This window comes from Heteronotia binoei, chromosome 2 (genome assembly GCF_032191835.1).
Source record: "Heteronotia binoei isolate CCM8104 ecotype False Entrance Well chromosome 2, APGP_CSIRO_Hbin_v1, whole genome shotgun sequence".
Lineage (NCBI taxonomy): Eukaryota > Metazoa > Chordata > Lepidosauria > Squamata > Gekkonidae > Heteronotia > Heteronotia binoei.
The window spans coordinates 8,956,057-8,971,029 of NC_083224.1; the positions used below are offsets into that span (position 1 = coordinate 8,956,057).

The following is a 14,973-nucleotide window of genomic DNA, read 5'->3' on the forward strand; positions in this document are numbered from 1 at the left end:
GGAGGGGCCACTGGCCTGATCCAACAGGGCTTCTCTTATGTTCTTATGTGACACAGAGTGTTGGACTGGAGGGGCCACTGGCCTGATCCAACAGGGCTTCTCTTATGTTCTTATGTGACACAGAGTGTTGGACTGGAGGGGCCACTGGCCTGATCCAACATGGCTTCTCTTATGTTCTTAATTTATTTTATTCAACTTATATCCTGCCGTCCCTGCAAAATCAGGCTCAGGCCGGCTTACACAGAACATACATGGAACATAGAACTGCATAAAAATATAAAAAGATACAGAAAACATTAAACCGTTCCAGGTGCTATAATGATCTTTCAATTTTCTATTTGTTATTCCATCTGGATTTTCTACAGAAAGATCGGCCTTAGGTTCATATTCAAGGTTACCCAGCTGTTTCGGAGCCTGTTGCAGCCTGTAACCTTAATTTACAAATGCCTGGTGGAAAAGCCCTGGGGAATGGTGCCCCCCCCCAAGCACCAAGAATACAGAGAGCATCACTGCCCCAGACATAAGAGAAGCCATGTTGGATCAGGCCGATAAGAACATAAGAGAAGCCATGTTGGATCAGGCCAATGGCCCATCCAGTCCAACACTCTGTGTCATACAGTGGCAAAAAAAATTTATATATATATATACACACACTGTGGCTAATAGCCACTGATGGACCTGTGCTCCATATTTTATCTAAAGCCCTCTTGAAGGTGGCTATGCTTGTGGCCGCCACCACCTCCTGTGGCAGTGAATTCCACATGTTAATCACCCTTTGGGTGAAGAAGGACTTCCTTTTATCCGTTTTAACCTGTCTGCTCAGCAATTTCATCGTATGCCCACGAGTTCTTGTATTGTGAGAAAGGGAGAAAAGTACCTCTTTCTCTACTTTCTCCATCCCATGCATTATCTTGTAAACCTCTCTCATGTCACCCCCGCAGTCGACGTTTCTCCAAGCTAAAGTCTCAAGCGTTTCAACCTTCCTTCATAGGGAAAGTGTTCCAGCCCTTTAATCATTCTAGTTGCCCTTTTCTAGACTTTCTCCAATGCTATAATATCCTTTTTGAGGTGCGGCGACCAGAACTGCACACAGTACTCCAAATGAGACCGCACCATCGATTTATACAGGGGCAGTATGATACTGGCTGATTTTTTTTCAATTCCCTTCCTAATAATTCCCAGCATGGCGTTGGCCTTTTTTATTGCAAACACACACTGTCTTGCCCATCCAGTCCAACACAGTGGCCAAAAACCCAGGGGCCATCAGGCGGTCCATCGATGGGTAAATGGAATTTATTTTACCAATGGATACAGGGGATAAAGTAGAGGCAATGAATCAGTATGATGTTAATTATTAAGTTAAATCATTTTAAATGCCAAACAGGTGGGTCACGATATAGATGAAAGAAATGTATTTGATTAATAAGATTCCGCAGCCTCTACCCTTTTTAAGAAGATGATGAGGATGATATTGGATTTATATCCCGCCCTCCACTCCGAAGAGTCTCAGAGCAGCTCAGAATCTCCTTTCCCTTCCTCCCCCACAACAGACCCCCTGTGAGGTGGGTGGGGCTGGAGAGGGCTCTCCCAGCAGCTGCCCTTTCAAGGACAACCTCTTCCAGAGCTCTGGCTGACCCAAGGCCATGCTAGCAGGTGCAAGTGGAGGAGTGGGGAATCAAACCCGGTTCTCCCAGATAAGAGTCCGCACACTTAACCACTACACCAAACTGGCTCTCCAGTTTAAATGTATTTTGTGTAGCAAAGGGGAGGGACGGTGGCTCAGTGGGTAGAGCATCTGCTTGGGAAACAGAAGGTCCCAGGTTCAATCCCCGGCATCTCCAACTAAAAAAGGGTCCAGGCAAATAGGTGTGAAAAACCTCAGCTTGAGACCCTGGAGAGCCACTGCCAGTCTGAGTAGACAATACTGACTTTGATGGACCGAGGGGGGTCTGATTCAGTAGAAGGCAGCTTCATATGTTCATATGTTCTTCATATGTAGCATGTGTATTGTTGGTATTTATGTGGGTATAGATATTGGTATGGGGTGTTGTGTGGTGTTTGTATGTACGATCTTGGTGTAAATAAAAGAAATATATTGGGGGGAAGGAGGTCCATCAGTGGGGCCAGGACACTAGAAGTTGCCCCCACCCCCGCCAAGCACCAAGAATACAGAGCATTACTGCCCCAGACAGAGAGTTCTAACAATACGCTGTGGCTAATAGCCCCTAATGGACCTCTGCTCCATATGCTTATCCATTCCCCTCTTGAAGCTGGCTATGCTTGTAGCCACCACCACCTCCTGTGGCAGTGAATTCCACATGTTAATCACCCTTTGGGGAAGGACTTCCTTTTATCCGTTCTAACCCGACTGCTCAGCAATTTCATGGAGTGCCCACGAGTTCCTGTATTGTGAGGAAGGGAGAAAAGGACTTCTTTCTCTACCTTCTCTATCCCGTGCATAATCTTGTAAACCTCTCATGTCACCCCTCAGTTGACGTTTCTCCAAGCTAGAGTCCCAAGCGTTTTAACCTTTCTTCATAGGGAAAGTGTTCCAAACCTTTAATCATTCTAGTTGCCCTTTTCTGCATTTTCCACAATGCTATAGGTATCTTTTTTGAGGTGCCCAAATTGTATTCCCAGGCACATAATGGATTGTAAGTACTCCAAAATGAGACCGCACCATCAATTTATACAGGGGCATTATGATACTGGCTGATCTGTTTTCAATTCCCTTCCTAATAATTCCCAGCATAGCGTTGGCCTTTTTAAGGCCAATTTGGTGTAGTGGTGAAGTGTGCAGACTCTTATCTGCGAGAACCGGGATTGATTCCCCATCCCTCCGCTTACAGCTGCTGGGATGGCCTCGGGTCAGCCAGAGCTCTCTTATCTGGGAGAACCGGATTTGATTCCCCACTCCTCCACTTGCAGCTGCTGGAATGGCCTTGGGTCAGCCATAGCTCTGGCAGAGGTTGTCCTTGAAAGGGCGGCTGCTGTGAGAGCCCTCTCAGCCCCACTCACCTCACAGGGTGTCTGTCATGGCGGGGGGGGGGGGCGGGAAGGTAAAGCAGATTGTGAACTGCTCAGAGACACTGAGATTCCAAGTACAGGGCGGGATATAAATCCAATATCATCTCCTCCTCCACAATAGCACAGGGATCTTTACTGTGCGACCGCAATCATTTTTGTGCTTTTTTCTGCCTCTAGTGGCAGCCATCTTCTGGCAGCCATTTTGTGGTTGTGCCCACCACAACATGTCAGCCTCACAGGCTCAAGGAAGTTGGGGCCTCTGCGCTAGGCAGCATAATCAAAATAGCAATAAATAAATCTTATATTATATTGGATTTATATCCCGCCCTTCACTCCGAATCTCAGAGCGGCTCACCATCTCCTTTATCTTCCTCCCCCACAACAGACACCTTGTGAGGTGGGTGGGGCTGAGAGAGCTATCCAGCAGCTGCCCTTTCAAGGACAGAGTCTCAGAGCGGCACACAATCTCCTTTATCTTCCTCCCCCACAACAGACACTCTGTGAGGTGGGTAGGGCTGAGAGAGCTCTCCCAGCAGCTGCCCCTTCAAGGACAGAGTCTCAGAGCAGCCTACAGTATCTTTTCCCTTCCTCGCCCGTAACAGACACACTGCAAGGTGGGTGGAGCTGAGAGAGCTCTGACAGAAGCTGCCCTTTCAAGGACAACCTCTGCCAGACATGAAGCTGACCCAAGGCCATTCCAGCAGGTGCAAGTGGAGGAGTTGGGAATCAAACCGGTTTTCCCAGATAAGAGTCCATGCACTTCACCACCACACCAAACTGGCTCTCTAAATATTGCGGCTTGCTGCACAGGAGGGCGGGGGCACAAGTTGGAGAAAAGGGCCCTTTCTCCCAGTTGCTGCTTCCGGAGGACCTCTTGCAGGAAGGAGAAGCCATGGCTCAGTGATGGAGCATTAACGTGGCATGCAGAAAGTTCCAGGTTAAATCCCCAGCATCTCCAGTTAAAAGGATGTGAAGGACCTCAGCCTGAGACCCTGGAGAGGCACTGCCAGTTAGACATAAAGTAGACATAAGAACATAAGAAGAGCCCTGCTGGGTCATACCAGTGAGGGTCTGTCTAGTCCAGCCTCCTGTCTCACACAGTGGCCTCAACCAGTTCCTCGGGAGGGCCAACAACAGGGTAGAGAGGCTGAGGCCTTCATAAGAACAACGGAAGAGTCCTGCTGAATCAGACCAATGGACTGGACTTTAAAAGTTATGTCATGGAGTGAAATGGATAAGCTAACAAGAAAATTAAGAGACTGCGATTTAGAACTCTTTAATCGGGAGTGGAAGAAATTCAGAAGATATGTTGGAAAAGAGTGGAAAATAAAAGGACACTGGACAATTTTTGAAGATTAAGACCTTTAAGACAAGAATATAACTTTTGAAGGGTTTTTTTTTCTCTTTTTTCTCTTTCTTAATCAATTTTTGTTTTTTCTTGATAGTTAAAGGTACCTTTAATATCTGTTTTTTAAAAAAATAACACTGGCGGGGGTCAATTATTGGGGGGTGGGGTGGGAGGAAAGTAAGATGTGGGGTAGAATGATGCTTTCATCTTAAGGCTTTTTTTTATAAGCTGTAGAAATAGTTCTACTACCATATGTTACTAATAAAATTGTTTATAACACGAATCAGACCAATGGCCCATCTAGTCCAGCCTCCTGTCTCACACAGTGGCCAACCAGTTCCTCTGGAGGGCCAACAACAGGGCAGAGAGGCTGAGGCCTTCTTAAGAACATCAGAAGAGCCCTGCTGGATCAGTCTAGTTCAGAATCCTGTCTCACACAGTGGCCAAATAGTTCCTCTGGAAGGCCAACAACAGGGCAAAGAGGCCGAGGCCTTCCCCTGAGAAGAACCTCAGAAGAGCCCTGCTGGATCAGACCAGGAAGGGTCCATCTAGTCCAGCCTCCTGTCCCACACAGTGGCCAACCAGTTCCTCTGGAGTTCCAACAACAGGGCAGAGTGGCTTAGACCTTCTTAAGAACATCAGAAGACCCCTGCTGGATCAGACCAGTGAGGGTCCATCTAGTTCAGCCTCCTGTCTCACACAGTGGCCAACCAGTTCCTCTGGAGGGCCAACAACAGGGCAGAGAGGCTGAGGCCTTCTTAAGAACATCAGAAGAGCCCTGCTGGATCAGACCACGGAGGGTCTGTCTAGTTCAGCATCCTGTCTCACACAGTGGCCAAATAGTTCCTCTGGAAGGCAGCAACAGGGCAAAGAGGCCGAGGCCTTCCCCTGAGAAGAACATAGGAGCCCTGCTGGATCAGACCAGTGAGGGTCCATCTAGTCCAGCATCCAGTCTCACAGTGGCCAACCGGTTCCTCTGGAAAGCCAACAACAGTACAATACAGCTTCATGGAAGGGGTCATAGCTGAATGGCAGAGCCTCTGCTTCACACGTGGAAGGTCCTGGGGTCAATCCCTGGCGTCTCCAACGTTACCTGGTGGTAAGTCTGCCCGAGACCCTGGAGAGCAGCTGCCCGCTTGAGTAGGCAATACTGACCTTGATGGGACTGATGCTCCGAATCCCTTTAAGGCGGCTCCCAACGATCTCCCCGTACTTGGAAGGGAATCACACCCGGGCGGTCCGAGCCCCAACCTGCTCCCCCTCCTCCCCAAGGGGGCCGCGACAGAACCGGAGAACCCCGTTGGTGAGAGCGAGTCCTTCAAGATTTCTTTTTTAATACGAGAAGAAGCAAATCCACAATACAAAATTTAAAAACCATGTCCCCCCCCTCCCCCGTCCTTCCCTCCCTCCCAATTTTATCGCACCGAGACAAATAAGATAAGGGAGTGGGTGTCAAAGGCATTTTCGGGGGGGGGGGGGGGGGAGACGCACTTGGCTCCTGCTCCCTCTCTCCCTTTGTGGGAGGGAGGGGGTTGAAGAGCTCTGCGCAGGCAGGTCCACGGGCAACAATGCCACTCCCACGTGCCCCCGCCCCGCTTTGAAGCTCTTCGGGCAGACGTACGGGTACAAATACACACAGCCGTTAACACATTCTGTTTTCGCCTTGGGGGGGAAAAAAATCACTTGCGATGGGGAGAAAGGCGGGGGAGGGGGGGGGGAAGCGGACAAAAGCCCAGCCCGGCTGAGCCGCCTTCAGGTCACTTTTCCTTTTTCTCCAGCTCCGTCTTCCTTCTTTGGCATCCTCTGGCATCTCCTTGGGGGTGGCGTGCTCCTCGTAGCTGGAAGGCGAGAAGAGAAGAGAGGCGGAGGGGTGAGGAGCAAAGTTCCCTCTGAGCCGCAGAGCCCTGCGGGCAGGTATTCTACTCTGTGAGTGGCTGAACATAGGAACGTATGAAGCTGCCTCATACTGAATCAGACCCTGGGTCCATCAAAGTCAGTCTTGTCTACTCAGACTGGCAGCCGCTCTCCAGGGTCTCAAGCTGAGGTTTTTCACACCTATTTGCCTGGACCTTTTTGATTTGGAGATGCCGGGGATTGAACCTGGGACCTTCTGCTTACCAAAAATACAAAGGAAGTCCAGGGGTTGCTACGCAGGCAATGGGAAACCACCTCTGCTCTTCCGCCCCAACCTGGATGACCTAAGCTAGCCTGATCTCAATAGAGGGAGGGACGGAGGCTCAGCGGTAGAGCATTGACTTGGTAAGCAGAAGGTCCCAGGTTCAATTCCCGGCATCTCCATCTAAAAAGGGCCCAAGCAAGTAGGCGTGAAAAACCTCAGCTTGAGACCCTGGAGAGCCGCTGCCAGTCTGAGTAGACAAGACTGGCTTTGATGGACCCAGGGTCTCATTCAGCGTAAGGCAGCTTCATCTGCTCATGTCCACAAAAGCCTCGTGGTCTTAGGGATCTGCTCTTGCTGCAGTTGGGGTGGAAGATGAAAGCACAGATGGGGGGGGGGATGGTAGCTCAGTGGTAGAGCATCTGCTTGGCGAGCAGGAGGTCCCAGGTTCAATCCCCGGCACCTCCAACTCAAAAGGGTCCAGGCAAATAGGCGTGAAAAACCTCAAGGAGACCCTGGAGAGCAGGGGAGGGGCAGTGGCTCAATGGTAGAGCATCTGCTTGGTAAGCAGAAGTTCCTGGGTTCAATCCCCGGCATCTCCAGCTCAAAAGGGTCCAGGCAAGTAGGCATGAAAAACCTCCGCTTGAGACCCTAGAGACCGCTGCCAGTCTGAGTAGACAAGACTGACTTTGATGGACCCAGGGTCTGATTCAGTAGAAGGCAGCTTCAGATGTTGCTCTTGGCATCTAAGCAAGGTCAACCCTGGTTAGTTCTTGGATGGGAGACACACCAAGGAAGCCCAGGGTGGCTACGCAGAGGCAGGCAATGGCAAAGCACCTCTGGGCGTCTCTTGCCTTGAAAGCCCCCAAGGGATCGCCTAAGTGAGCTGTGACTTGAGGCCAAGAAAGTAATATTCCTCCCTCCTCATCCTTCCCTGCGCTGTACAGGAAACCCCTTACCCCAACCTCCGGTCCGTGGCCTGTTAGCAAACCAGGCTGTGAGCTGTATAATTATTTCATGATATATTAACAATGTAGTCGTAACAACAAAAGAACAATAATATGACATTGGATTTATATCCCACCCTATACTCTGAATCTCGGACTCCCAGAGCAGCCTACAATAGACTATCTTCCCCGCCCCCTGCCCAGTACAGACACCCTGTGAGGTGGGTGGGGCTGAGAGGGCTCTCCCTGCAGCTGCCCTTTCAAGGACAGAGTCTCAGAGCGGCCTACAATCTCCTTTCCCTTCCTCCTCCTCAACAGACACCCTGTGAGGCAGGTGGGGCTGAGAGAGCTCTCCCAGCGGCTGCCCTTTCAAGGACAGAGTCTCAGAGCGGCTTAAAATCTCCTTTCCCTTCCTCGTCCTCAACAGACATCCTGTGAGGCAGGTGGGGCTGAGAGAGCTCTCCCAGCAGCTGCCCTTTCAAGGACAGAGTCTCAGAGCGGCCTACAGTCTCCTTTCCCTTCCTCCCCCACAACAGAAACCCTGTGAGGTGGGTGGGGCTGAGAGGGCTCTTCCAGAAGCTGCCCTTTCAAGGACAGAGTCTCAGAGCAGCCTACAATCTCCTTTCCCTTCCTCGTCCTCAACAGACACCCTGTGAGGCAGGTGGGGCTGAGAGAGCTCTCCCAGCAGCTGCCCTTTCAAGGACAGAGTCTCAGAGCGGCCTACAGTCTCCTTTCCCTTCCTCCACCTCAACAGACACCCTGTGAGGCAGGTGGGGCTGAGAGAGCTCTCCCAGCGGCTGCCCTTTCAAGGACAGAGTCTCAGAGCGGCCTACAATCTCCTTTCCCTTCCTCGTCCTCAACAGACACCTGTGAGGCAGGTGGGGCTGAGAGAGCTCTCCCAGCAGCTGCCCTTTCAAGGACAAAGTCTCAGAGCGGCCTACAGTCTCCTTTCCCTTCCTCCCCCACAACAGAAACCCTGTGAGGTGGGTGGGGCTGAGAGGGCTCTTCCAGAAGCTGCCCTTTCAAGGACAGAGTCTCAGAGCAGCCTACAATCTCCTTTCCTTCCTCGTCCTCAACAGACACCCTGTGAGGCAGGTGGGGCTGAGAGAGCTCTCCCAGCAGCTGCCCTTTCAAGGACAGAGTCTCAGAGCGGCCTACAGTCTCCTTCCCTTCCTCCACCTCAAAAGACACCCTGTGAGGCAGGTGGGGCTGAGAGCTCTCTCCCAGCAGCTGCCCTTTCAAGGACAGAGTCTCAGAGCGGCCTACAGTCTCCTTTCCCTTCCTCCACCTCAACAGACACCCTGTGAGGCAGGTGGGGCTGAGAGAGCTCTCCCAGCGGCTGCCCTTTCAAGGACAGAGTTTCAGAGCGGCCTACAATCTTTTTTATCTTCCCCCCCACCCCAAACAGACACCCTGTGAGCAGTGTTCCCCCTAAGCTGAGTTAGCGTGAGCTAGCTCACAGATTTTCAGCCTCCAGCTCACGCATTTTTGTCTTAGCTCAGGAAGGATGACCCCAGAGCACACTCATTGATGCAGTAGCTCATAACTTTAATGCCAGCAGTTCACAATTTTATTGCCAGTAGCTTACAAGGTAGAATTTTTACTCACAAGACTCTGCAGCTTAGAGGAAACATTGCCTGTGAGGCGGGTGGGGCGGAGAGAGCTCTCCCAGCAGCTGCCCTTTCAAGGACAGAGTCTCAGAGCGGCCTACAGTCTCCTTTCCCTTCTTCCACCTCAACAGACACCCTGTGAGGCAGGTGGGGCTGAGAGCTCTCTCCCAGCAGCTGCCCTTTCAAGGACAGAGTCTCAGAGCAGCCTAAAATCTCCTTTCCCTTTCTCCCCCTCAACAGACACCCTGTGAGGCAGTTGGGGCTGAGAGAGCTCTGCCAGCAGCTGCCCTTTCAAGGACAGAGTCTCAGAGCGGCCTACAATCTTTTTTATCTTCCCCCCACCCCAAACAGACACCCTGTGAGCAGTGTTCCCCCTAAGATGAGTTAGCGTGAGCTGGTTCACAGATTTTCAGCCTCCAGCTCACGCATTTTTGTCTTAGCTCAGGAAGGATGACCCCAGAGCACACTCATTGATGCAGTAGCTCATAACTTTAATGCCAGCAGTTCACAATTTTATTGCCAGTAGCTTACAAGGTAGAATTTTTACTCACAAGACTCTGCAGCTTAGAGGAAACATTGCCTGTGAGGCGGGTGGGGCGGAGAGAGCTCTCCCAGCAGCTGCCCTTTTGAGGACAGAGTCTCAGAGCGACCCACAACCTCCTTTATCTTCCCCCCCCACAACAGACACCCTGTGAGGTGGGTGGGCTGAGAGAGCCCCGGCAGAAGCTGCCCTTTCAAGGACAGCTCTGCCAGAGCGACGGCTGACTCCAGGCCATTCCAGCAGCTGCAAGTGGGGGAGTGGGGAATCGAACTCGGTTTTCCCAGATAAAAGTCCACGCACTTCACCACCACACCAAAGTAATAGAAATAAAGTGCACAATTGTATCATCCCAAACCATCGCGCCCCCCGGTCTATGGAAAAATTATCTTCCACAAAGCCAGTCCCTGGTGCAAAAAGGCCCAGATAGCAACCACTGCCAAATCCGCCTATTTCCACCTTAGGCGGGCGAGGCAGTTGGCTCCCTTCCTGGAGCGCAATGACCTGGCAACAGTGTTCCATACAACGGTCACCTCGAGGCTAGACTACTGTAATGCTCTCTACATGGGGCTGCCCCTGTGCCGAACCCGGAAACTGCAGCTAGTGCAGAATGCAGCAGCCAGACTGCTATTGGGCCTATCTCGGTGGGAACATGTGCGGCCTAGGCTGCGGGAGCTGCATTGTCTGCCAGTTATTTACCGAGTTCGTTACAAGGTGCTGGTTATTACCTTTAAAGCCCTATATGGCCGAGGACCTGTTTACCTTAGGGACCGCCTCTCTCCATATGTTCCCCAGAGAGCACTGCGATCCAGCTCACAAAACCTTCTGGAAGTACCTGGGCCAAAAGAGGCCAAACGAAAAATAACTAGAGAACAGGCCTTCTCTATAAAAGCACCCAATGGTGGAACCAGCTGCCGGAAGAGGTGCGGGCCCTACGGGACATTAGCCAATCCCGTAGGGCGTGCAAAACCGCCCTCTTCCGGCTAGCCTTCCAAGATGGAACCTGAAATGAACACCATGCCATCACTTACATCAACAATCGAGATAGCAATAAGATGAGATTATTTTAGATTGATTTTAGACTTTTGTGTTATGTAAATTTAATGGTAAATTTTAAATGGTACAGAAATGTATAATTGTTTTATTGTTTAACATGGCTTTTGCCACACTCTGTAAGCCGCCCTGAGCCTGCCTCGGCGGGGAGGGCAAGGTATAAATAAAATTTTATTATTATTATTATTATTAAAAAAGGTCGGGGACTGCTGCCTTACAGGACTGGTCTTGTAACTCAATCTGGCTCAGCAGTCTGTCCACGCCACAACCGGCTTCACTGCCTGGCTGGCTGAGCTTCTGAGAAGCTCCCTTTCTTTTTTCCCAAAAAATTTCCGGAAATTTTACATCTCTACGCTGCGTTCTCTCGCAGTGGCACACCCCTCCTTCCCGTCAGCCCAGCTACTGAAGACGGGCACTAAGCTCCCCGCCCTCCCACCCCCCTCTTATTCCGGCAAGATGCCAGCGAGTGAGAGCCCCTACCTGGGCAGAGAGACACAGAGAGACAGGCAGGCAGGCAGGGCGTGGCCCGGCCCCGGGGCTACATGGCGCTCGGCGTTTGCTGCCGACGTCTGTGGGCACAGGGCAGCGTCTGCTGCATGGAATCAGCCAGGCTGGCCGGAGACCCGGAGACGTTAGGGAAGTGGGTGAGCCGCGGGGTGTGGGGCAAGATTTCGGCGGAAGATTCGTAGCTGCAGGAGAGACACAGACAGGGCAGGAAGGCGAGAGAGGGAGAGGGGACAGAAGAGAAGGAAGTTTGAGATCGGCAGAAGCTGCAAGCGGAGAGTGTGCGTGGGCAGAACTTCTTGGGAGGTGTGTGTGTGTGGTGGGGGAGGGAAGTCTTCTCCTAGCCCACCTGTCCTCCAAGGAGATGGCTCTGCACAGGAAGAGTTAGGGATGTGGACAGACGGCCAGTTTGGTGTAGTGGTAAAGTGCGCAAACTCTTATCTGGGAGAACCGGGTTTGATTCCCCACTCCTCCACTTGCAGCTGCTGGAATGGCCTTGGGTCAGCCATAGATTTCTTATCTGGGAGAACCGGGTTGGATTCCCCACTCCTCCACTTGCAGCTGCTGGAATGGCCTTGGGTCAGCCGGAGCTATTGCAGGAGTTTTCATTGAAAGGGCAGCTGCTGTGAGAGCTCTCTGAGCCCCACCCACCTCACAGAGTTGCTGCTGTGGGGGAAGAAGATAAAGGAGTTTGTAAGCTGCTCTGAGATTCGGAGTGGAGGGCAGGATGTAAATCCGACGTAAGAACATAAGAGAAGCCATGTTGGATCAGTCCAAAAGCCCATCCAGTCCAATACTCTTGTGTCATACAGTGGCCCAAAAACCCAAGTGCCATCAGGAGGTCCATCAGTGGGGCTAGAAGCCCTCCCACTGTGCCCCCCCCCCAAAAGCACTAAGAATACAGAGCATCACTGCCCCAGACAGAGAGTTCCAACAATACGCTGTGGCTAAGAGCCACTGATGGACCTCTGCTCCATATGCTTATCCAATCCCCTCTTGAAGCTGGCTATGCTTGTAGCTGCCACCACCTCCTGCAACAGTGAATTCCACGTTAATCACCCTTTGGGTGAAGAAGGACTTCCTTTTACCAGTTCTAACCCGACTGCTCAGCAATTGCATCGAATGCCCACGAGTTCTTGTATTGTGAGAAAGGGAGAAAAGGACTTCTTTCTCTACCTTCTCCATCCCATGCATTATCTTGTAAACCTCTATCATGTCACCCCGCAGTCGACGTTTCTCCAAGCTAAAGAGCCCCAAGCATTTTAACCTTTCTTCAAAGGGAGAGTGTTCCAACCCTTTAAACATTCTAGTTGACTTTTTCCCACCATGCTTCGCCAGCAGTTAAGCTCTCTGCTTTCCCTAGAGGGGATCTGCAGAACTTTGCCCTAAACTAGAAGAAAGTCCCACCTATCAATTTACAGTCCTATTCCCAAATCCAAGATGAGAGGCTTCCCATACTTTCTGGACAACTCCCCCTACAGGGTGTGTGTTTTGTAACGCTTTTTCCCTTCCTCCCCCACAACAGACGCCCTGTGAGGTAGATGAAGATATTGGATTTATATCCCGCCCTCCACTCCGAAGAGTCTCAGAGCGGCTCCCAATCTCCTTTCCCTCCTTCCCCCACAACAGACACCCTGTGAAGTGGGTAGGGCTGAGAGGGTTTAAATCTGCAGTCTTCTTCTTCCCCACTCCTCCTCTTGCAGCTGCTGGAATGGCCTTGAGTCAGCCATAGCTATTGAACATATGAACATATGAAGCTGCCTTATACTGAATCAGACCTTTGGTCCATCAAAGTCAGTACTGTCTTCTCAGACTGGCAGCGGCTCTCCAGGGTCCCAAGCTGAGGTTTTCCACACCTATTTGCCTGCACCCTTTTTTGGAGACGCCAGGGATTGAACCCGGGACCTTCTGCTTCCCAAGCAGATGCTCTGCCACTGAGCCACCGTCCCTCCCTATTGCAGGAGTTGTCCTTGATGGGGCAGCTTCTGTCTGAGCTCTCTCAGCCCCACCCACCTCACAGGGTGTCTGTTGTGCGGGGAGAAGATATAGGAGATTGTGAGCCGCTTTGGAGTCTCTGATTCAGAGAGAAGGGCGGGGTTTAAACCTGCAGTCGCCCTCGTCTTCTCTGCGGCCAGTGCGGGATTTGGGCTCGCTGTCGCCCTTGCCGAGCGGCTTGACTGCTATTCTCAAAGCCCCACGCTTCCCCCCCCCTCTCCATCCATTTGTGCTTTTCAACACTTTCTCCCCGCCCTCGCCAAATTCTGCCTCTCGCATTCCGCTTCCAAAACGCCATCAAAGTCTCGCCGGGCTTCCCCCTGGACCTCCTCCGGAACGCGTCTGCCCGGGTGAAGGTCACGGTGCCTGAGAGGCGTCCAACTGGGTGTCCTTTCCCATCGCAGGCTGTCAGCGCTCCCAGGAACCGGCGGTGCATCAAAGCGGCCTGGGACGGAGCCGAGGGATGCTGCGCGACACCTGCCCGGATTCCGGGGAGGGGGAGGCCTCCGCTCCACAAAGCAGATACGCTTTTATCGGGCTCTGTGGCTTCCTGGCCCCCTCCCTCCACATTCCAAAGCACCTTCAAGGTGCCCAGGGCTCACGTTCCCACCGCCCCCACCGCTTCCTGGAGCAGGGCGCCCTCGGCAGCCAAAGCGAGCAGGCTGGCTTTCACCACCGGCCGCTGTCGGACACCTGCCGCTCCCGCCCTACTTGACCCTTTGGCTGATGGGCTGGCTGTTGCGGCTGTTCCAAGGAGGGCCCTGTACTCCGGAATCCACTCACGGCGGTGAGATCGGAGCGTGTGCCGGTTTGCTCACCACCGAGAGCACGCTTGGGGGAGGGGGGGGGCTCCTGCAGTGCCCACGGTTGAAAGGTAGAAGAAGATGACGATGAAGGGGGAGAAGCAAAGAGAGAAAAAAGAGGAGAAAAAAGAAGAGAAGAAAGAGAAAGAAAAAACAGAAGAAAGAAAGGGAGAAGGAGAAGAAGAGAAAAAAATAGAAGAAAAAGGAGGAGGAAAAGAAGAGAAAAAAGAGAAGGGAAGAAAGAGAAGGAGACAAAAGAAAAGGAGAAGATGAAGAAAGAGAAGCAAAAAGAGAAGAAGGAGTAAAATAAAGGAGAAGAGAAATAGAAGAAAAAAGAAAAAGAGGAGGGGAAGGAGAAGAAAGAGAAAAAAGAGGAGAAAAAAGAGAAGAGAAGAAAGAGAAGGAGAAAAAAGAGAAGGCGAAGAAGAAGAAAGAGAAGGAGAAGATATTGGATTTATACCCGCCCTTCACTCTAAATCTCAGAATGGCTTACAATCTCCTTTAACTTCTTCCTCCACAACAGACACCCTGTGAGGTAGGTTTGGCTGAGAGAGCTCTTCCAGAAGCTGCCCTTTCAAGGACAACTCCTCTGAGAGCTATGGCTGACCCAAGGCCATTCCAGCAGCTGCAAGTGGAGGAGTGGGGAATCAAACCCGGTTCTCCAAGATAAGAGTCCATGCACTTAACCACTACCAGGTCTTTTTTGGTAGGAAAACATAAAAAAAGCCATGTTGGATCAGGCTAATGGCCCATCCAGTTCAACACTCTGTGCCACACATGGGCCCATAAGGAGGTCCACCAGCACGGCCAGAACTCCAGAAGCCCTCCCAGTTGCCTCCTAAGCACCAAGAATCCAGAGCATCACTGTCCCAAACATAAGAGAAGCCATGTTGGATCAGGCCAACAGCCCCTCCAGTCCAACACTGTGTCACACAGTGGCCAAAAAACCCAGGTGCCATCAGGAGGTCCACCAGTGGGACCAGGACACTAGAAGCCCTCTCATTGTGCCCCCCCAAGCACCAAGAATACAGA

The 14,973-nt window shown here is 51.7% G+C and overlaps 1 protein-coding gene across 2 annotated transcripts in view; it reads right to left on the reverse strand.

The window, feature by feature from the left end:
* Positions 1 to 14,973, reverse strand: part of HM13 (histocompatibility minor 13) — a 201,051-nt gene that overhangs the window by 138,993 nt on the left and 47,085 nt on the right. The window contains exon 12 of one of the 2 annotated variants that reach the window (XM_060230548.1): positions 11,120 to 11,328. The exons of the other annotated variant lie outside the window; for it this stretch is intronic. Coding sequence (XP_060086531.1) covers positions 11,178 to 11,328 — 151 coding nt within the window. The 3' untranslated portion in view covers positions 11,120 to 11,177. Of the gene's footprint in view, positions 1 to 11,119; positions 11,329 to 14,973 lie in introns of those variants that run through there. 2 annotated transcript variants of the gene reach the window in all.